We start from the raw sequence: 23,143 nt of genomic DNA, 5'->3' as shown, positions 1-23,143 counted from the left end.
AGCAGTAGTCATGACCTTCCTTTCTCCTGCTCCAAAAAAAAACCAACACCGTGTCTGTAGAATGTCACTAGCTGTTTTAAAAAAAATCCAACATGCACGTTTTTGTACATTGAGACCACAATAAAAAAAAAAAAACAAAAAACAAAAAAAACAAAAAAAAAGCCCACATAAGGATCAGCCTGAATCAATTCCGACATCAGAAGTGGAAGGGCTACTCATTTTCTGGACATACAGAAGGCTAGCTTTAACGTTTAAATTGAGAAAAAAAAAAAAAAAAAAAAGCAAAATGGGCACTTGGGAGCCCATCAAACACTGCATTTGTTGCTGGGGCCCCACTGAAAATTCATGCAGACCTAGGAGAACAAAGACAATCTCAGCCCAGGACCGGCTGTAATTCAGACACTACCTCCCACTAAGGCACAAGAGGCATGACGAGGGGAAGATACTTAAGGGTGAGTATATTTTATGTTCTGTTTGGGAAAGGAGTGGTTTGTTCACAGAGCAATGGGATCACTGAAAAACGGGACATCTGAAACAAGGGACGAGCCAGTTTCAGCAGCATGACAATCTGGAGAGCACGGGGAAGGGCAGACTTGCACAGGGAGATGTCCAGGGGAGAGGACAGACCAGCGGCGTGGAATGGCAGATGTGGCTGGGGGTAATCCCAGAGGTCCCAATCCTGTCAGCTGGCCTGCACGCTGGCGGGCTCAGCTGGCCAGAGTCTGCAAGGGGATTAAAACTGGGACAAACAGCTCTTTCTGTGAAACTGAGGGACACTAAGGCAGATCCCGCAAGTGAAGAGCATTCCAGCCTTCAGAAACATAAACACACTGGGTGGACAGTGCTGAGGTTTCTAGTCATCTCAACTTAAATATTATTTTCCTCTATTACACACGTTTGTATTTAGTAACTATATAGAATGGGAGTTACGTATCTCTTGCTCTCCTGATTTGCAGTAACTTGCCGGGTAAGAGAGACTTTCAAAGGTAGAAACACAAAACCTGGATCCTTCAAAAGCTTTCAAAATCAGAAGTAGAAATCCCGTAATTAAACTTTTGACTACCTTTTGGTGGATCTGCCTGTGTTAAGCTGTATATCGTTATTAAATATTACTGCCATCTATTAAATATTAATGCGAAGGCTTCATCTACAGCACATGCTGTAAGGTCAGGCCAAATTATCATACTGATCCTTTTTAGCTCTCTGAAAATTAAAATTTCGGTGTGAGCATCTTCATCATGTACGCATTACCACCTTCAGTGGGAAGGACAGAATTTCACTCCTCTGCTTCTCAGGGGCTATGCCTAGAGCCTACTTTACATTTTAGAATGGAAGATACACAAGAGAAGTTTGACAAGGAAATGAACTGGAAAAACAATGACAGTGATGTAAATCTCTGCTAGTGGTATGGGTAATGGGAGCTTTCTGCTATCCTCTGTCTGTGGGACAAATATTTTCCAAGTGAAGATGGCCTAGCCCAAAGGTTGTGGGCAGGTGATTGTTCTGAGCTTCCTCCAGTACCATGAGATTTAACATCATTATTTCAAAAGCCTGTAATTCATTTCCAAGGATGAGAAAGGTGTTTTTGAATCCTATAGTTCTTGCCTTGGTTACTCCTTCAACAAGGATGCAAAAAGCTTTTTAACTCATGTTGCCTGTAAGGAATTCAGTATGTAGCAGGATCAAGTATTTCTTTTAAAATGGCTTTTTTTTTTTCTTCATTCATTATGAAACCAAGAATTTTCCTTACATTATCACATGAGTTTTCCATGAAAAACAGATTCTCAACACACCAAAATGTAGCAGGATTTAAAGACCTCTTTCTCTCTTTCCATTTTTTCCCCCAGATATGGCAAATATGAGCACTGGAAATCCTATGAAGGCTAAAGGTTTGGCAGTAGTTTTTTGTTTGTTTGTTTTTGTTTTCCCCGTAAATCAGCTAGATTAAAATAATGAAACAATTTTTAAAATCTGGGACTTCAATTGCATTTTTTTTTTAAAGTTAATGCTTACAATGCTATAGGAACAGCTATAAACTGTAGCAGTGCTGTCATTCCAACAGCATCACTCCAAATGCAATTATTTATATAATGTTTCTTACAACATGACACTGAGTTTTTATGATTCATTATAGAACAAGCTGAAGCCTTTCTAAAGAAATAGCATTTTGCTTTCTGAGAAGGAAAATACTATTGCAAGTGACAAAGCTAACCAACTCCAAATCAAACGAGAACCCACAGTGATTATCTAGCCCAAAAGGTATCTAAGGTAAAATTTGAATTGTAAAAGTTCCCACCTTGCCAAGAGTTGTATGTCCTCCTTGCTCTCCAACTTAAATTATATTTTATTTTTTTTTAAATTCTGTCAGGTAAACCTGTTTCTTTTCTGGAGAGCTTGCCCTACATTTTTAACAGTATAAAAAAAAAACACAACATCACACAACCCTCCCCCCCCAACAATTTCTAGCCCCAAAACATTTCAAACACTTTCTTCTCCCTTTGTCTTGAAGTGTTTGCCAGATTCAACCCACATCTGCAAATAGTTTTAGTCCTCCTTTCCTCTCCCTCCCTTTCCTCTATATATAGTGTATAGAAAAAATACCTATTTATGCTCATTTCTCTTTATCCATCCAGGTTTTTACTTGATTCCATCTGTGTCCTGTTTGAGATCTGCATCCCATTTCTTTTCCTGAAATATGCAATTGCAGAGTTACTAGTGGCTTGTGTTCCAAGATATAACACCAAATTTCAGTCAGTGTATTTTACATCATTTTTAAAGCATTAGGTATGAGTGGTTTCTCCCCAAAAACTAACTGCAAAGGATAGCTGTTGAATAACACAGTAAAACATGGCATAAGTCACTTTCACCTCTGATCAATACTGATTATGCAATTGATATTTTTAACATATATTTCTATAATAGCTACATACATCTTTTTGTAGTTAAAATCTCCAGTTTACAGTGAAATGTCCTTTAGTTTTCTTCAAACAATCGTCTGATATTCCAGACAGCTTTTTTGGGCTGAATTCCAATTCCCAGAGAATCACTGTTGCTTTCAATAGCAACAAACAGATTTTTAGGACTCGTAATAATTAAAAAAATATATATATACTTCTCTTCTGAATATTCACATGTTAAAAAGTATCCTCTGGAACACAATTAACTTATAATGAACAGAAAAAAGGAAGATTTTGCTAGTCAAGTCTTGGTTGTGTATCTGAATGATTTTTTTTTTCCTCATCTGTACAATTTAGTACTTTCGCCCAACCTCATAAAAACATGCTCAGTTCCAGATAAAACACATTATCAATGACAGAATCTCTGTGGACTACGTAGGAAGTCTCTTCATATTACCTAGAGTGCTTCCCTTAGAGTAGCAACTTTCATTTTCTTTTCTGAATGGCAAATGTTCTTCAACCATCTTATAGAGAGAACACTATGGTTGCCCTAAAATTTGTCAGTAATTACTACATGCTGATAACCTGACGCTATCTTGGGTTACCAGGTTTGTCTACCGACAGTAAATCCTGTAAAACCAAACACACTGACATGATTAAAAGCGTAACAAAATATGGATCTTATTTGCCTAGGTTAAACATTTATTAAATCCTACAGCTAAAAAGCCTATGAAAAAGAGTATGATGTAAATATTTGAAAGTTGTAAGACATCTATTTTCTGTTTACTGCTAAGTGTACTACTGGACAACATTTTCTCCACTGAACTTGTTACCCTTTTAACAGAACTCCAGTTATTAGTTAGAAAACATCATGATATGGTTGAATTAGGCAATTCAATTAGTCACAAAACAAGGGTTTGATTATTTAATAGTTTTACTGAAAACTTCATTCTATACTTACTATTTCTCTTTCTTCCTCTTTTTTCTGAAACAAATGGATGAAAGGGAAAGAATGAAACAAACCATGCAGTCCTCTCCCGTAGTTCTAAAGCAATGGGTGAAGAACAGTGGTCAAAAACCCAAGCAACAACAGCCCATGGAAACCTGCAGCATCCTAGAGACCACTGGAAGCAACAGTTGGGCCTGCCAAAGGTGCACTGCAGTGAGTAGTGCTCAGGTGGATTGATTTCACATTCTCCACCTCACATTTGGGTGAGTGGTCACGAAGCAGCAGGAAAGAAAATAACATTTAAAAATAAGGGGAAAAAATCACAGTGGTAGGGGGACTTAAGCTGACAAACGTCAGCAAAATGCTCCAAGAAATTACAAGCATCAAGCCACTATTTAAATGTCAATGCTGTGGAAGAACAGATTTCTCTTTTCTCTGGAAAAGGAACACAAAATCTTGCAATAGGAAAGCTAGGAACTGTAACCAAGAATAAGTACTGCTGTTCTATTGTCTCTTCATTTAGTTTAAGTGGGACTCTGATCCAGCAACCAGCCTATCTCCAGTTGCATGGATTTTTTTTTTCATAAGGCAATGCCTTACTTAGAACAACAACAATAAAACCCCAGAGCTGAGAAGAGACTGCTGGTGGATTTCTTCGCTAAAGCTGCAGAATATTCCCTTCAGACTTTCTTTTCTTTTGGCACAGTACCTGGATTCGCAGAAACTGCACCTCTTCTGTTAGCAGCTGCTTCTCTTTGAAGAGCTGATTCTGTTTGTTGAGTAGCTCCACTAACTGCTGGGCAGTGGCCTGGCAGTGCTTGTCAAGCTGGTGCAACCTGGAAAAAATAGATAAAAAGAGTGCAGTGTGTCTGAAGTTGGAGTTCTCTGCAGAAGCTTTGATCTTTGCACTGGCAGGTGCAAGCTCCCAGATGACACAGCTTGGCCTGGTGTTGGGCTGAGACTGAAATATTATTACTCCACAGAAGGGCACTCAGTATATTTGATCTTGACAGTTTAAATGAGCACTTTTAAATGTCTGCACTTCTAACTTAGAAGCCCTGTCGTGACATGACAAGTCAGTTTTGCCATTCAATGACATCAGTAAAGACCATAGGACTCCATCCGACATCTGCAGCTGAGCAAGCCATGCCTTGCTCTTCTTTCCTACAGAAAGGGTGCTGTGAGTTCAGGGCTGTTCTTGGGATATGGCAATAAACCTGTCGGCAGACCTATGCACCCTACAGCTCCTTCAGAAACCAGTTTCCTGATTTTAGGCGGTTATTTCAATGACATTAGCCCAGATTATAAATCCAAGTATCCCAACCCCCTGACAAACTGGACCTGAAGTGACGGAAAGTTTAGTTTTCATTCCACTGCTCTTTACACCCTGGTCAATGCCCAAAACTTATTACAGAGCACAACATTATTTAAAGTGAGCTTAGTGGTAATTAAGCATGTCAGCGTTAATCTCTAACAGAGATTCCTCTGGAAGGATTTAAGAGCCCACCACTCCAAAGACTTCTCATCATGGGCTGCAAAACAGGGAGAACAAGCCAGTGGGTGTCAGCAGGGGTACACAAAGGCTTTGCTTACACTTGAGAAACAAGTGTAACAACATCCTTGTAGAAAGGGCAACTGCACCTTTACTTTAATCTCAAAACCTGGAATGTCCCCAGTGACTGGATAGCCCTCTGAATCCTGCCATGAAAAAAATCTTAAAAAGTTTGCTTAGATCTGTAACAAGGAAAGTAAACAGAAATAAGCTGAAAATTGTGTTTTCGCATTAAGCGCATTTCATTCATTCTTTAAGTGGAAACATCTTTAACTACAAGTCCCTGCAGATATCTTAGAAGCTTCTGTTCTTTAAATATCGGTGCTCTAGAGAAAAGTCTGTATGTCTAAACACTATGTATTTAGGGAGCATGAACCAACCTGGGTTTTGCTATGGTAAGTTCTGGATTTAAATTCTGCACTTGTTTTGTAAACCATTTCTTGCTCACCATTTCGAAAAACAGCTTCAACTGAACAAGGTGCTTAGGCTCATATCTCTCATACAGTCTGTGTTTTTAATAGAATTAGTTATATGCTCACAATAAGGCATGTGATTTTCTGAATCCTTCTACTTTCAACTCCATGTGGTAGTTTTGAGTTGTACAGCTGTCATAACTCAGCTAAGCTAATCACTCTGAATATTCACATTCTTAATCAGGATCGTTCAAATAACTGCATTAGTAAACACCCCTGAAATTCTTGATAAAAATCTAGTAAAACTTAGCTGAAACAAATTTGCCAAAATTTATGTGAAAAACGGTATTTAGTGGTCTATCTCTATCAGACACCTCCTTTGAAGTTGAACTGCAACAATAATGCAGCAAACACTGTGAATGGACATATTTCATCCTGTCCTGTTACTCTGCTAATGGATAGCTGCAAAAAGGGATTTGAGGAGCTGCAGGACCATCTCCTGGGGATCAGAACAAAAGTAACTGCAGCTAGCTGCAAACAGTGACAGCTGGTTGTAAACATCCAATGAAGTAAACAAAAAGATCACTTTGATAGCATAGAATATTCTACTAAATACACACTTACATGCTGTGTGTCTAATTTCACAGTCCCTGTATGTTCTAAACTATAACATGTTGATATATGAGCTGTTTATGCTTGATTTCTTTACAAAGGGTGACTTCAGAGGTGTGGAATTCAACAAAACAAACAAAAACCACCACCAACAACAACAAAAAAAAAAGAAACAAAATTCCCTCACAAACCAAAAAAATGCACGTGTACTTTTTGTGTTCTGTTTTTAAGGACACTAGCTCCTCCAAGAGCATCAGATTGCTCCCACTGAGTGCACAGACAGTGGTACTGTTTGCTGGAGGCAATGTAGCCTGGAGGCAATGTAGCAGAGTTTCAGACTGGAGAGCTGAGTTCTGCTTACTATTTTGCCATTGATTTCCTTTAGTTTGAGGATTTGTGAGCTTACTGGACTCCTTTATTTGTAATAAAGTCATCTTCCAGTCTTTTATTTATACCATACTCACTACATTATAACAGTACTGGTAGGGAGATGTAACTAGAACGTGCTGTCTTCAGACAGACAAGGAAAAAACTCCAGTGCCTCCCTCCATAGGTGAAGCCTTGAGACTATGAAATCCTCTCTTCACACAAGGTCATCTCAGACAGCATGAAAGCCCCACTCAGCAACCACCAACTGTTGTCTGGATTCAAGCCTTTAAATTTCTGCTGACTTCTATATTTAATTAGTAATCTTTCCATTATACCAGTGCTTCAGTTTGTTTTAAGGGTCTTTGAGACACCATCTTACACAAAATTGGCACTCCTAGCAGCTAAAGACATGGTTAAGTGTGTAAGCCCCTCAAGTAGCAACACGGTTGTGCTGCCCATTGCTTAGAGGGCCCATTCTGGATGCAAGAGCAACCACCAATGAAGAAGCCCATGAGGAAGGGCCCTACCAGGCGTCTCCTCCTGCAAGAAGAAGGCTCCAGCTGAAGAGCCACCACTTCAGTGCAAGGAACTTCCTCCAGTTCTGGCATGCAAACTGAAGTAAGTTCCAGCTCATGTAAATTCTACATCAAAACAACACTTTCTACTAGATACTCACAGGCAGCACATGCAAATTTCAAAACATCGCTGGATATGAGCCTTACTGCTTTCTATTGTAAGACTATCTACAGGATCCTATCAGATCCTGTTAAAGTTTATTTACAATAGTTCATCCAAATTAAGAACTCTTTAATTATGGCAATACTACTCAACTACACTTTTCTGTTTTGTAACTTTATCACCCACCATGTTATATTAGACTGTGCCCTTGAACAAAGATGGAAAACAACACAGCCACTGAACTAGGCTTTACTAGCAGACCACAACTTGTATCATCTGTATCCAGCTCCAGTGCTCGAGTACAGGGTTAATAATGTTCCTTTCTACAGTTCTGGGTCACAACAGATAATGAGGGAGTACATCTAGTCAGCACACATCTCAGTCTGTGAATTCCCAAATTCTGTCTACCAGTCTGCTCTCCCAAAACTGCTGCCAAGCTGGCCCTTGGTCTGCACGCTGGGACTACCAGCCTGCTCCGGTGCATTTAGCTCCCGAGGACAGGCTCTGGGCCCTCTCACAGTGTCTGCTATTACGTGTGACATGTGCAGCACAGCCACACATTCCCATATGCATTGTATCTGGCCTGCCTGCTGATCTCGTAAATGATTCAAGATGAGAAATGAACAGCTCCACCCACATTCACTGTACTTCCCATATGTTACAACTGCACATCGATGCCTGCCATCATTTTTACAACTGGGTGACAGAACCTTCTGCACATTTTGCTAATACGAGTGAGTGAGGTTGCACAGTCACCATGTTCACTTTGGCAACACCACCGACCAGGCAAACGTGCGCTGCGTCCTGAGCATCTGCGTGACCACCACATACTTCCCCTCCGTTCCAAATGAGTTCATTTTCCACCAAAGTGGCAAGTGCTCTCCAGTTGGGATGGCAGCGACTGCTGCTCCGTGGCCTGGGAGTGCTGAAGGGTAGGGCCTGACTCCACCCTCTGACATGTTACTTCAAAGCACAAGTTTCAGACATGTAACTCCAAGTGTTTTATATTTGTACTACTTGCAGGATAACCTTACACCAAGGGGTAGCTCATATTTAATAGTATTAGTACTGTTAAAATAATTTTCCATGCAAACTTAACCGGTCTAAACCAGAATTCCTATTTCGATATGGCAGCAGGTAAGAGACAGCTTTGTGAGGCAAGTGCATCCATAGAAGAACAAAACTGAGGCATCGCAAGCTGCAATGAGCACTTCATGATGAGCATTTCATTCTGATGCTCAGTATTTGAATACAGCTTTATGTTATCAGGGCTCCAAACTACCTTGTTCATTTTGTGCAGCTCATGCTAAAACCTGCAGTAGAGCACATCTTTCACTCAGCACAGAAATTAAATTTGGATCCAAGATTAGGCTAGTACCTAGTTGTCCTGAAACAAAATGGAAAGGGAGAGATATGTTTTGCTACATTTGGACAGGTAGGAATAGACATCCCTTGCAAGACACTACAGAATCTGTGTGAAACATGGAGCACAGAGCAGACCTTTGGTACCAAGGTGAATTACACCCAGCAGAATTAACTTCCACAGCGGTCAGCAGCACAAAGCTGAACTAGCACTTTGTGTCCTACAGACAAAAATAAAAGCTTCTTTCTTTTCTATAAAGACCCATCGCTGAAGCAGGGGCACCCGGCAGGCTCCAGCAGTGAGTGCGCAGCGAGCCCCTGCCCTGGGGAAGTCACAGGTCCATTAATCCGCAGGCAGCCACGAGTGCTGAAGGGAAAAGCTGGTACAACAAAAGCCAATACAACCTGTCGGCCCTCCTCGGGGTTTTAAAGTTGATTTGAAATAAATTAATATGCAAGGATCTGTGGGTAGCGTCCATCCATCCAGCAGCGGGGATCAGTCCTTGACAAAGCAGAGGCATTAAAAGGTTATTTACTCTTTCAGTACAGTCAGGGTACTAACGTAAAACGCTTTCCCTCTACTCTGCAGAGCTGAATTTGCTGAAACGGCGTGATTGGATTGCAGCAACCTACAGCCGCTAAATCACCAAATCCAATAACCACGCTGCATTTACTGGCACACATCTTAATTAGGTTTTAATACAAGTAATCTGATAACTACCGCTGGCCAGCCCGCGCAGAGCTGTCAGAGCTGAAAGGGCTGTTATTGAGCGGTGCAGCCGCCCCCCGCTGACCCCCGCCAAAGCCCCCCATCTGCCGGTTGCCAAGGAAATGGAGGGCGGCCCACCAGGCCCGGGCCCAGGGCCTCCCCACCCAGGCGGCCACAGCAACACTGGGCACGGCCCCTGCTGCTCGCCCACTGGTGAGAAGGGTCCTGAGGCTGCAGAAGGCCCAAGTCATGAAAAGGTGGCATGGCGCAGCCAAGAGGCTTGAAATGACACGTCCCTTTGCAGGAGAAGGGCAGAGCAACAGGCTACATTCCTCATGGCGCTCTCCCAGCACCTGCGGGCCTGGAGGTGGATGCAGTGATCAGACACTGCTTCTGGTGGCAAGGGGGAAGTTCAGGAACAAGGCCACAGACCTGTGAGGCTGCAGAGATGCTACTGAAGGACGATCTGCCCCAAAATGATCAACATCAGATTGGTGGCTGTCCATTTGTGTACCTCAGGTGTTTCTAGCGCACTGTGAACTTTGAAACCACATGCAGGATTAAAAACAAGGTGGTTATAATAAGAGGGAACAAGGCAGTCAGAAAAGACAACAAAATCCAGTAGATTTTCCTTCAGCTAACTTCTACCCACTATTAGGGTTTTTTTTTTAGGTCATCCTGCAAATCAGCTATCATACTAAAATGGTAGGGAAGTGTTTAAGTTGTGATACTTCACAGATAGTTGTAGAACAACACGTTAAAGGATGTTGAATGTGTATATTCAGATACTTAGCATTAGGAAATGCTAGAGCAAAGGCTCTCTGTGCAGCTTCTTCCCACCCTAGCTTCCACCTCCGCTGCAGCTCCCCTGCTCGGCCTCTCACCTCTTCCCAAGGCTCACCATGAGCTTGCTGAACAGTTTCAGCCTAAAGCACAAGTTTTGGCAAGCCCAATGAAATCACAAAGAACTTAACAGTGTCTTAAAACAAGAAGCACCACACAACCTTAAATACAAACTGGTGATCACAGCTTGCTCTTGACACAGATAAAGCAGGCACTGCCTACAGTAAAAAACTGCTACACATAAATCAAAGATCAGGCTTGCTCTGCCTACATGAGAGTTTTGGAAAGCCAGACTTACTGCCACGTGAAGAGTTTGGGTGTACGGCTGGTGCTCACAGTGAGAGAGGAACGGCTTGTTTCAGCAGTCCCAGCTGCTCTCCTGCTCTCACTCCCCATTCCCTCTTCAGGGACAGCAGCACACTTCCCCTCTGCTTCCCAGCTCAGCTCTGCTATTTTTTTTTTTTTTTAGCAGAAATGATGTTGTGCCCCTCTTGTAAAGACAGTAAAATTTACATCCACCATCTCTTCATGTCTTCAACCAGCTCCATGGAGAGCTAGGGCACTTAAATCAGTAGTAAAAGTTAGTTCTTCATTGTGGATTGCAACATTCACAAATTTATGCACTACATTTTGAGGTAACTAAATAGGATTCTATACATTTTGAAATGCAGATAAATAGAGGATTATAAGCCAAGGTTTAGATGTTTTCCTAAATTGGTATTTACTTAAGATGTTGAGGCACAGATCAAGACCTGGTGAGATCAGCATCTCTGAGAATTCCCTGTATGCTCCCTAAAGTTAAGAAGAAACATCTGTACTATCTATCCTTTAACTGAATTCCATACTCCCTTCTAGCTTCAAAAGCAGAACGCTATGATGCAGCTTTCTCAAGTTAATGAAAGAAATCTAAAGAGAAGAACAAAACAAAACAAATACCTTGATTAACACTGTTTTAGTTCTGTCTCACTGGAATTCCTGACTTCTAACATGGAAAGATGGTTTAGGGCACATTAAAAGATGTTTCTGTGGCATTTCCCACCTCTCTGAAACATGAAATGACTGTCATTTGTTTAGCCAGATAGGAATACAATCAATACCACTTCTATTTTAGCAAGGTAAGCAGTTCCCTACACTAGAGACAACCAGCTCACGTTAACAGATGGTAACTAGAGGCTAATATTTCTTGGAATAAGACACTTAAAAAGAAAATGTCCACATTTCACCATGGAACCTGTGACCCAAGTGGTTATTAATTAAGCTTTTTTTCTTCTTCTTCCCCTCCTACATGTGTTTTGGGTAACCTCTGAATTTCCTTTTACTAAAGAAACTCTTAATTTTTCCACACACTTTTCAAGAATTGTCTACACTACATCTTCTCCAAGAAGATAACAAGCCATAGTAACAACTGCAAATAGAGTTTAATTAAAAGTTTACATAGGAACAGTAGCTTCTGCTTTGTTTGTGATTTCATCACTGACCATGAGAATACATCTTCACTTCCACAGCTGGCCCATCAGGTTAAACAATCATGTAGGAAACCTGAGTCTGGATCTATTCTTGGGCTCATGTCTGAAGTGCTGAAGCAAGAGCATTATCAGCCTGCTCTTTAGTAGGGGGTGTAGCAGCTGGGCTTAGCTGATATGATGGTCACTTTTAGCCCTCCTGGGTTTTGACAGGAAGGAAACACTTTGAGAGAATGGACAGGAAGCCGTAAAAGATACGGGTGAAACCTTCAATAACATCTATTTCTGTTTGAGTCTCTCAGCTAAAGAAGTTTTTTCCTCCTTCAGAATAATACAAAATAATATAGTCTATATTAAAGTCAATATTATAGTAATATTATAATATTGTAGTCTATGTTACAGTCAATAATATAGTCAATATGAACTCTGGATCAACTTTGTTCTGGAGAAGAACAGTTCTTGTTAATATTTTTTGCTTATTGCTGAAAAATGCTTAATAAATTTTTTTCAAACTGTTCAGACTGCCTGTTAGTTTAGAATACCTTAGGAGAAAAGGGAGGCAGGGCTTGCTGATCAGATCTTACACAAGTTCCCAGTGAAGAAACTGTCTTGATATGTTAAGAGATGCCTATCTTACCAAGGTTTCAAATGTGACCCCCTAAAATGTTTATAAGGATCATTCTACAAGGTACATGTCTACATTACTCAAGTATTTTTTTTTATGTACTTGTCTTACTAGTCCCAACTCCTTCTGTGGTTATTTCACTTTTTGTAAATGTGTGCTCCATTTTCCCCACAGCTTACCAATTTCTCTTATTTCTTTTATAACCAGACAAACTTGACCCTTTACAGATTGCTAGTTAGTGTCCAGGTGTCCACACAAAACAAACGGTATATCTGAGTCAGAGATTGATAATTTTTTTAATGCAATCTGCCCAATCTGAACTCCTTCCTTCAGAAACACTTTGCCTTTAAAAGGAAATTCCCAGCATGAACCTCATCAGAAGCGACATGTAACAGACAGTACATGTGGTGTTTGGGCAGGCAACAGAGAACTGAAAAAAGTCTTTACTTTTTCTATCCGATGGCATGTGCAGAATGTACATGTGGCCCAAGCTGACATCAGGCATTTGAAGCAAAAACACTGATAAAAGCATCAGCTTCTGTTAATTTACTTTTTCAAACATTGTCTTAATTAAAAAAATACTACTGCTAGAAAGGATAGCGCAGCTGAGCTACAACTGCTTCAGTTGTTTCTGACAGTTGCAATTATAGGCTAGCAGAACAGCTTTGGGTTCAGTCCTGCTGTCCTTGCTGAGCCCAAACTCTAGCTGCTATCAGCATGGACTGCAGGCACTGTATTACAAAGAGCATAAAGCTTCTGTGCTCATAGCTATTAGTACCTGTGTTTGAAAGGTAAAATGTCTCTCAGTAATGACCTTGCAAATGGGAGCTCAGGGGTGCCAGGTATGGTCCTTCTGATCCAGTTATCTGCAGGGGAGTCTGCCCAATTTAATACTTATATATCATAGCACTTCAAAAATACCTCCACTATAAAAAAAACAATACTGCTATACTGTATAGTTTGATTGTTATAAAAAAAAAATAAATCAAACACCATTAAATATCTGTGCAGGCATCATTCATTAGTTCCTTTGCTTAAACACCATCACCCTTATTTTCCACTCCAGGGGTGCCAATACACCCCTCTTTCCAGCATCACTTCAAATGCAAGATATTGCCCACAAGCTCTGGCGGACTATACACATTTGCTTACTTCCAGGGTTCACACAGGGTTATTGTGGTTTTAAAAATTACTTTCACTGTAATGATAGATGTAGATTTGTAGAGAAGAAAGTTTTATGCTTGTGACATACAAGAGGATGAATATGACTTTAATGTGACAGAGATAATTTCTCTGTGCAGCATATTCAGATGCATGTTTCCCATACAAGGCCCTTGCTCTCTCCACACAGACCAGATTGCTTCCATTTGTGAACTTGTCCCTTGCCTGGCTTATTTCCTCCCCTCATATATAGCTCTATCACATGTCTATTTTCCAAACCTATTCCACCTAGGAAACAAAACTTAGTGTAGAGGGGAACATACTGAGTGAAGATATGGAGAAGATACTGGGAAACAGGTCACACCAAGAGATCAGCTGAGCAGAAGAGCCTAGGGTGTGCATGAGATGCAGAGAAGAGCTGTGCTCAGGCACACATGAATTTATCCAAGGGACCTGAGGAGGTTTCAGCCTCTGTTTCTCCACACAGCACAGCACTCTGGATCAGCGTCGATCTCCCTGGCTCCCTTGGTGTGCCATAAAGCTCTTCTGTAGAGTGAAGGGAGAGTCACAGTGTCAAACAAACACCAAGTGAGGAAGATAACATGGAAGACCAAAGGTAGGGGAGACAGAGAGGGTTACAAACACAGCTTTTGTACTGGAAGCAGCTCAGAGGAACAGAGTTTCATCCTGAGAAAGCAGAGATCAGAAAACAACAACAAAAAAAAGCTGGAGGATCTGAGCAGTACTGTCAGTTGACCTTCATGGGGCTCAGCTCTCATGAATACAGAGTCCACTTGATGTTTGTTTTAAACTATATTAAAAGCACAGTGAATTTGCATGTGAAGTATGTGAAAACAGCAGTTGCTTAGAAGCACTGAAGGAATACAGGGAAGCATTTCAGAGAAAATACATCTTAAAAGTGACTCTCTGTAAGAGAATCTCTGTAAGAGTGGCTATTTCATGATGTATATATATTAGTCCATTTGTGCTCTGAATGGTGCACCAAGTCTAAAGGCTGAACTCTATCACTGCTACAAAAAAAAAGGAATTTTCTTCCTGCTTTAGAGGCGAATATCATTACAGTTATCTTCAGAAAGCCATTAACCCTTCCACAATAAGGAATATTACTGCAACCAAGCAGTCTGGAGACGAGTATCAACACACCCAGATCACAGCCAGCGGGAAGGGTCAATTATGCCTTTCTGGTGAGAGAATCTTTGCTTGTGGATGAGAATAACCATTCCTGGGTCTCTGTGATAGCAGCACTGGGCTGTCAGGAGTACCATGCACAACAAGCACGAACGTGGCTCCAGCCTGGCTCTCCCATATCACTGCTTGGCCTATCAGTCAGCTGTCATTGGACCCTGCACAGGCATCCCACCACGCTAAGGCTACTGGCATCTTCCTGCAGAAAAAATCATTCTGTCCAGGACTGCGCATACACATATTCTTCTGTTTGTCTCCACAATATTTTAATTATTGTCAAAAAGTCCAACAAAACTACTAGCCTTCTCTTTACTACAAGTTACAGTAAGCGTTACTAATTTTCTTGACACTTCTTCAATGTGACTACAGGTAGACTACTTTCCCCTTTAGACTATATCAGAAGACCTTAGTTTTGGTGGATGAGTTTACTTTTCTCACATTATTTCTTTATATCCTATTCTTCCAATGGTAAGTAACAGGAAAAGCTCCATGAAACAAATGTTTAATCAGAAAGCTCAGAAATCTTGTTATACTTTTGGGAAATGATCATTCTCACTTACATAAGTGATTGGATGATTAAAATTAAGTGCCTGAAATCACGAGTAGTAAATTAAGAAAACAAAGCTGTGCCTGTATATTAAAAAAGACAACCATGGTTTTTGTTCTTCTAAGCTGGGATACAGAAGACAAATGCAAACTGAGAAGCCAGAGACTCCACCTACTAATAATCAATAATGTGGCTTCTAGACTTGGTAACCTCTGATAGCGTAGCTGCAGCATAAATATACTATTATTCATAATTCATAATTATTGGGCAACTTCCACAGAGAAATGAACATTTCTGGATGAAATGTACACTTCCAGTAATGTGTCCACCACTATGATGGTGACCTCACATGCTCACAGCACAAAAACCAGCCTGGATTTTGGAAAGATGGTGACAGTTCAGCAGAGGACCAGAACACCAGAGGTCCCTGCGGGCTGTCACCGGCCCGGCCCCGCTCCTCCTAAGCAGCCACCGTGAAGGCTGCCCAGAGCCTTCCAGATAGATGCTGGTGGTCTTGGCACAGCTCCTGGCCAACAACTGTCCACCTCACACCTGGCTCAGCCGCGGCGAGGTAATGAACAGGCCGACAAAACGAACCCTAGCCTCTCTCCCCAGGGAGGCCACTTTTGATCAACGTTGAGCAACATATGTGGGCTTGAGCAGGGGGGCACAAATGCAGCTCAGCAAAAAGCAGGCGCTGCTCTACTGTAACTAAACTGCAGATTAAGCTGAAGGCTGCTGTTTCCTAAGCTCCAGATAAGGACCCTTCTGGAGAGTAAGGAAAGAATTAAAGAGAAAAAAAGAGCAGTAATCATAGTTTTGCTTCTAAATGATTGTGAATTTAGGCTACATTAGAGTAGCATTTGTCTCAGTTTAAGATAATACATTTTTCTGCAAACATTCCCAGTAGGGAAGATGCTTCTGTAGTTAATGGTTTGTTTCTAATGTCTCTGAAGCCATAATGTTACCTGCTCAGCAGGTATTTACCTATGAGTGAATATTTAGGTGTCCCTCATGTTACCTTGTTACATAAAAATTGTGATACGGGATCATAATGCACTTAAAGTCTCTTCAAATAAAATAATCCTAATTTAATTGAACTTCTTTACTGCAACATCAGGTTTTAAAATTTCCTCTGAAACAAAGAGGATTGGGGAGATAAAACTGCACTTAACAGGTGTACTAAGAGGCAAGATTTCATTGACATACAGAGCAGCATAGAATTCTATTTTGTGACAGCAGAGAAATGACTAAAACCTATTTCTGTTACAGATCTAGACACAAAAGCTTTCATCCTGATCCTGAATAACTCCCGTGAGCTGCAGCGTGAACTACAGAGACTCCCGTAAAGCACACAATGGCCCACCGAGAGCCCAATCCTGTGTTACAAAAACAAAAGGAATTTTGCCTTTAATAGGAGCAGGCCCCTTGTTTGCATAAAGAGCAACTTGTCGAACAGAATACCAAAGCCAAGCTGGTACATTACAGCCACCAGCTCAATAGCCCCAATCTTGTTTTTAACTAAGTAAATCCCAGAGAGAGCAGTTTCCCCAAAAAATCTGGGCATCGGCTACAAATGCAATGAATCAGTGTCTCAAAGTGTTCACGAAGGATGCAGGAAATTTGCAGAAGGGCAGGAGCCTCTCATTTCAAACAGAGGGAAGCTGTGTGTTTTCATTATAAAATACGAGGGTGTGAAAAAAACCTAAACACACAATAGTTCTCTTTCAAGGATAAAGTTCAGAATTAGATCTCCGAGTTTCCCGTGTGTTCAAAGAAGAGCAGAGAATAACGATATAAAAATCCTTCACGAAAAACCAACAAGCAAGGATGAAGCAGTACCCGCCTGGGGGCCAATTGCCTCTCCAGCAGCGGTAAGGCTGTTACTAGGCTTGCAGTACCATTTGTTCCATTACACAATCTCCTGAAGCCTTTTACAGAGAGCTAAAACAACTGCCTGTACCAACACGACACATGGCTTTCCATCCCGACTCTTTGCTAATCCAGACGCTCCAACCATCTTTCTTTAAGATGCCATATGGTTGGCAGAAGCCTGTAGATCTAGCAGCACATCTGCTTGTATGTTACTTCTCCCCTCCAACTCCCCCCTCCACACCACAAAAGAGAGAGCAAATAATTATTTAACATGTAACCAGTTAAACTGCATTTAAAGAGGACAGGAATTATTTAGCTCTAGATATTTAAAAATATAGATTGCTGCAGAAGAACATTTGTCTCTCCGTGATTTGAGGAATACAGAGAAAGAAAACAAAGAAATGAAAGGCACATGGGCAGGATGATTGCTACATTTGAATTATTTAAATGACTGCCATTTCAGACCTTATGCCCTAAGATTTATTTCCTGCATTACCGTGCCACTGAAGTAAGGGATTGAATTTTCTCTCTGCTTTTGTCAGAGGTGAATTAGACAAGCAGACTAGGAAACTATAATATACCGAACCATGCTTTGTTAAGCAAGCAGAGTGAGTCTGTATGCTAATGACTCTGCAGGAATACACTGACACACTGATTTTTTTGGTATGATGAGCAAAGATTATTGACACTGTTGAAATCCTGGTTGCACTGGCATGCAGGCATCCAGGTTGTCTCTTTAGAATCCAGACGCTAGGAAGACAGGCTGCAAAAATAATTTTGTTTGTGATGAGTTATCATTTGACCATTTATGACATAATTGACTATAACAGAAAAGAAAATATACACTTTGGAGCCTGAAATTTAAAAAAATAGATACCTAGAACATAAAAATTATAAATAAATGCTCCTATAAAACTCTCAGCAACCACTGTGATGAATAATGATCTCAGTTAATGAAGGACAGGCAGAGATAGAAATGTGTAAGGACAGACGGCACTTTGCAATTTTGTCTGCTGAGGATTTGCAGCACCTTTTGTTCAGAAACACTATTTCCTCATTCAACTTTTCATGCATCAGTAAAATAAGACATCAAAGAGATAAAAGATAACAGCTCTACCTCAAATGCTGCTCACATGCATTGTTCATATGACGATCTGTACAGAGAGCAGCAGTACGTAGCATGAGGAACACGAAGCACATGTGTACGTTCCAGTGCTTTTCAAGGATAGAAACTCTGCATGGATTTGCTCCCAATAATCTCCCCACATCAACTCTCCATTTTAAGAAGCACAGAGCGTTTCATTGCCTTCACAAAGCCAGCTTTCCTTACAACATGGGAATGCTTGTGTTTGGCTATGGAGGGTACAAATTGTTTTTAACTTCAGCTATTTAGCAGTTGGAGTTCTTAAGAGGAAGATGGGGAGGCCAGGTCCTACCCTCACAGAAAGGGCAGACCAATGCTGAGGCTTTGGTTCAGAACAGCATTTCTGAGGACACAATGCTCAATTTCTAAGCTGTTTATTTCATGTGTTTTCTTTTTTTCTTCTCTGTCTCAAGGCTAGTTTAAATTTAATCAAAATTGCCATGGACAGTTTTAACTAAAAACAAACAAAAGGGCCACTTTCTCCTCAAACAATTCATTTTTTCTCTCTTTTCCTTATGAAAAAGATGACAGAAGTTCAAAACACACTTGAATTTCAAAATGTAAAACGTGGCAATGTATTCAATGATGTAGCAATTTAGCTCAGTTTAAATTTGATAGGGCTTGATTTACCAGCTATAATAAATAAAGAACTGTATCAGGAGATGTTCATAAATAACTACTGAGTAAGATTTTAGTTACATGCATACTCATCAAAATTTATAAATTATGGAACTACTTAAATGTAAGAATACAGAACAAAAAACCCATACACACACACACACGCACACCCCCAAAAACAACAAAAACTGAAACAAACAAAAAGTCCCTCAGGCCTCTTAGATGAACGTCTTTCAAAGCTCGTTTGCTTTGCACACATTCCTGATCATTAACTGATTTTCATTTCAGGTGTTAACAGCCAGGCACAGCCGCCTGCCCCAGCCTTCTCAGAGGACTCTGGGAGATGTGAGAGAGAACTTTTCACAACCATCTGACAGCACATAACTTCCTTTATTTTCATTGATGAAGGAGTGGAGACAGATTTTCCCCTGCATTTTCCTGAAAGATTCTCAGTAATCTGAATAGTAAGATGTCAAAAATGCCTATTTTACCTATTTGGTTGCTTTGGATATTACAGCAATAGCCTCTACCAGCTCAGGATGTCTCCTGGACTGATCAGCCAGAAGCTATAACTACACGGGGCATGTCTGAACATCAGCTGCGACAGCAGCTCCAGCAGGCAGCGTGCTTCGAGTGCTGTCACGCAGCCTCCCACGCCCCGCTCGTCCCTCGGCAGCAAGTTTCAGTACATCCTCCCTTCAGTGAAAGCCCATGCAGACAGCAGAAACGGAATTTCAGAAACGGGGGCTGGCCAACAGAGGTCCTTTGGATTATGTGAAACATGCATTGGATTAAGCGTTTCAGAATTGACACTTACTGTGAGCATTGCTCATTATCTTTGTGGTGAGAGGCAAAACATACGGGGCTTTTTTTAGGCATGAGAAGGAAAGTGAACCTTGTACACCTGCTGTATCTTCTTGTTTGGGAACAGGCTTCTCCCTTGACTGGAAAGTGCAATTACAGTGCCTCATAAGATGCTCACCTTGTATGATGTCAGGCCAAAAGTGCCCATGAGTTCACTTGCAGTTTGTACCATTTAAGATAAGGACTAGTTCTGATTAATTTACTGCCATATCTTGGACATAGCTACAAAAACAAAATGAGGTACTGCTAGCGTTAGGTCAGAGGTTGGACTCGATGATCTTGAGGTCTCTTCCAACCTAGAAATTCTGTGATTCTGTAAAAACAACAATGTAATAATCATGATTACAGAAATTGTTGTAATGCTTGTGGTTTTCTTACTTTAGGTATACCTAAAATGCCTGATATCAACAACAAACAAACAAAAAGTAAATCATCTACCCAGTTTTATTGGGCACTGCAGTAATGTGTAGAAATAACTCAATGTTCTTTCCCTCTTGAGACAAGGAGAAATGGGAAATGCAAAGCAAAGCCCTTTTAATTTGAAAAGGTTTTACAAGAGGAAGTGGGGATATTATGAAGGGAATTAATTTCTTCCCCCCTAACCACATGAATGTCCTTAACATGGTCATTAACAAAGCAGAAAAGCACAGAACCACATTACAAAATGGCAGCACTTCAAACCAGCATTTTTTGTTTCACAGTTCCTATTTTAGTATCATTTCTAGTTTTGGATGGTGACTTCATGTATTTAATTTTAAAGATATAATAAGAAAACATACCTCACAAAGAAATTAGGTATACAATATGGTACCTGAAAGATTTCAACTAACATTTCTGCAAGCTTCAGGGTAATCAAATTATTCCAATGCAATTGGTTTTACTTTTCTATCTCTTTGGTATTACCAGCCTTATTTTAATAAAGAGGGTGACTCTTCAGCATTTTCTAGGTGCTTACTGAACAATCCAAATAATAAAGATTTTTCTTTTTCTTACTTTATTTTTCTTCTGCCTTTTAATTTTTTTTAAGAAGCCTGACGAATTCGGGTTTTGCTTTTATGTTCAAAACCTTGTCATTAAATTGAAAAGAATGTATACAAAATTAAATAAGAGCAAATAAAGAAATTGCAAAAATACCTATGAACGTTTTTCGTTTTCAGTTCTACAGTACTGAAGTTCCAAATTTCTGCAAGTCTTAATTCTGGAACCACACTTACATGGACTTGTAAACTTTACCTCCCTTTATTTTACACACATAGATCATGGAAATGTTCATCCTTCACGTTGCAATTTGTGACATAAAAAGTACACATGAACAGTACCACCACAGTGAATGATTACTTATTCAATAATGACGTCTTATATATAGACATATTTTACTATATTCATATATTATGACCTATTATTGCACAGTCAGTTATTGCAGCATCTTTCTATAGCACTTTGAGTTCTGAAATTTTACTTGCATTGTGGTGTCTCCTCCATCACAGCACTGTTATAAAAATTAATAAGCCAAGAAAGTCTTCTAAAATTAAACTCTGATCTGAAAGGTACATTTGAACATTTGGGGATCTCTCTTCAGATGCTGACAGCGAGACATGTGAGCGGATGTAGAGAGAATCTGGATATATGGTTCACATATGGGCCTAACAAGAGCAATCTCTTCATATAAAGACACTATTTCTCATGCTAAGTCTACCTTGTTTTCTAATGTCATCTGAAAGGAATGTTGGAAACTGGGACAGTTTTCTGCATCTGAGTCTGTTATTAAGCTGCCTGATGTCAAAATTATTGCCTAATTTCACAGGACCTCTGTAGGTTGGTTGTTTTGCTGTTCTGTTCTTTTTTTTGTTTTATTTTGCTTTGCTGTAAGACAACCAATGCTACACCTCCTTAGGAAATCTTATTATCTTTCCTTATTTTTCTACCCAAAGCACCTGCAATTAATAAGCTACCCTTATTGATAGGAGCAACCTTCAAACTCCCTGCCTGAGTGTTCTCCCTAAATTAAGGTAAGCTTATTTGCATTTTTTTTTTTTTTTAAGTGAGCTGCAGCTTTCTGAGCAAAATTACCCTTTAGGTCGCATGGTATGTGGCTTCACATGAACCTCTGCCACATGAGGGCTAACTTAGCAACAAAGATTTGTTTTACACTTCTTCCTCCTTGTTGCTTTTATCTTTCACTGACATACTGGATTTTGTAATGTACAAAAGGAGGCCTGAAACAACAGCTAGTGTAGCACTGTGCCAGGGACCTGTGTATTTGGATCTCAGATAATTAGTATTAGACTCATATAAAGGACTTGTGATTAAAAAAAATCAGTGCTCAGCAATCCCAAACACCAAATTTCTTTTTTAACATTGTAATCTCACAGTTTTAGTACATTATTGCAAACAAACAAAGAACAACAACAAGAACCACAAACCAAACAAAAAAACCTCCTTACCTTAACTTAAGGAAAATGCTCAGGCAAGAAGGTTGAAGCCAAAAATTGCTTCTTAGAGCTGTCCAATTATTTTACAGCTAAGTCATCCCAGAGACAAAGGAGTTTAATAGTTTACAGCCATGAGTCATGGGGTTCACCGACAGGTCTCTATTTAGCTCCCCACACCCAAAAGAAATTAAAAATTCTCTTTTTAATTCAGTGTTCTAATTAAGATGCTAACTGGAAGAAATCCAGAGCCACTGCACTTGACAACAACAACCTACGTGTTTACAACCATCTCTTTTGTAGCATAGAGTGAGGGGAAAAGGAAGACTTAAAGTACCCTAGACAAAGTACACTGCCATACCCAGTTGAGGGCTTAACTTTTCCAAGTTTTCATTTCAGGGAGTCCAGGACTTTGGAGGAAACTCAGGCAGCAATTCAGGCAAAAACTTCTACAAAGAATAAAAAGGTGTTTTTTTTTTTTTTTTTTTTTTTTTTTCCTCTCTTTCTAATAAAAGCAACATCTCTGAAATGAGGGCACAGAAATGAGGGAGGGAGAAAACATTACATATAGCAAGCAAAGCTTTTAGTTTATGATGCTACTGTTTCACCCATGAAATATCCCAGTTGTCTTCATCATCATTTCCAAACCACCACATTATATAAGACAACAGCAGAGTACTAGGCTGGTCTGCTACCCATATTTTTAGTTGGCTCAGCTGGAAAGTGAATACAGACTATTGCCCCAGGATGAGTGAATAATTTAACTCAAATGCAGTTTTGCACAAAATCACTTTCTCAATTGGAAGGGGAAGAAAAAAAAATAGCAT

At 40.2% G+C, this 23,143-nt stretch overlaps 1 protein-coding gene across 4 annotated transcripts in view; it reads right to left on the bottom strand.

The window, feature by feature from the left end:
- SDCCAG8 (SHH signaling and ciliogenesis regulator SDCCAG8) overlaps positions 1 to 23,143 on the bottom strand; it is a 111,238-nt gene that overhangs the window by 5,306 nt on the left and 82,789 nt on the right. For 2 of the 4 annotated variants that reach the window (XM_084515080.1, XM_084515082.1), the window contains 3 exons: positions 4,556 to 4,682; positions 3,859 to 3,882; positions 2,606 to 2,688 (listed from right to left, as the gene is read on the bottom strand). In XM_084515080.1, coding sequence (XP_084371206.1) covers positions 2,638 to 2,688; positions 3,859 to 3,882; positions 4,556 to 4,682 — 202 coding nt within the window. In that variant the 3' untranslated portion in view covers positions 2,606 to 2,637. Of the gene's footprint in view, positions 1 to 2,605; positions 2,689 to 3,858; positions 3,883 to 4,555; positions 4,683 to 23,143 lie in introns of those variants that run through there. The other 2 variants (XM_084515081.1, XM_084515083.1) reach the window with 2 other exon arrangements.

This window comes from Aythya ferina (assembly GCF_964211825.1).
Source record: "Aythya ferina genome assembly, chromosome: 3".
Taxonomy (NCBI): Eukaryota; Metazoa; Chordata; class Aves; order Anseriformes; family Anatidae; genus Aythya; species Aythya ferina.
Note: the sequence above shows the minus strand (reverse complement) of the source record. Positions and strands in the feature narration are given on the sequence as shown.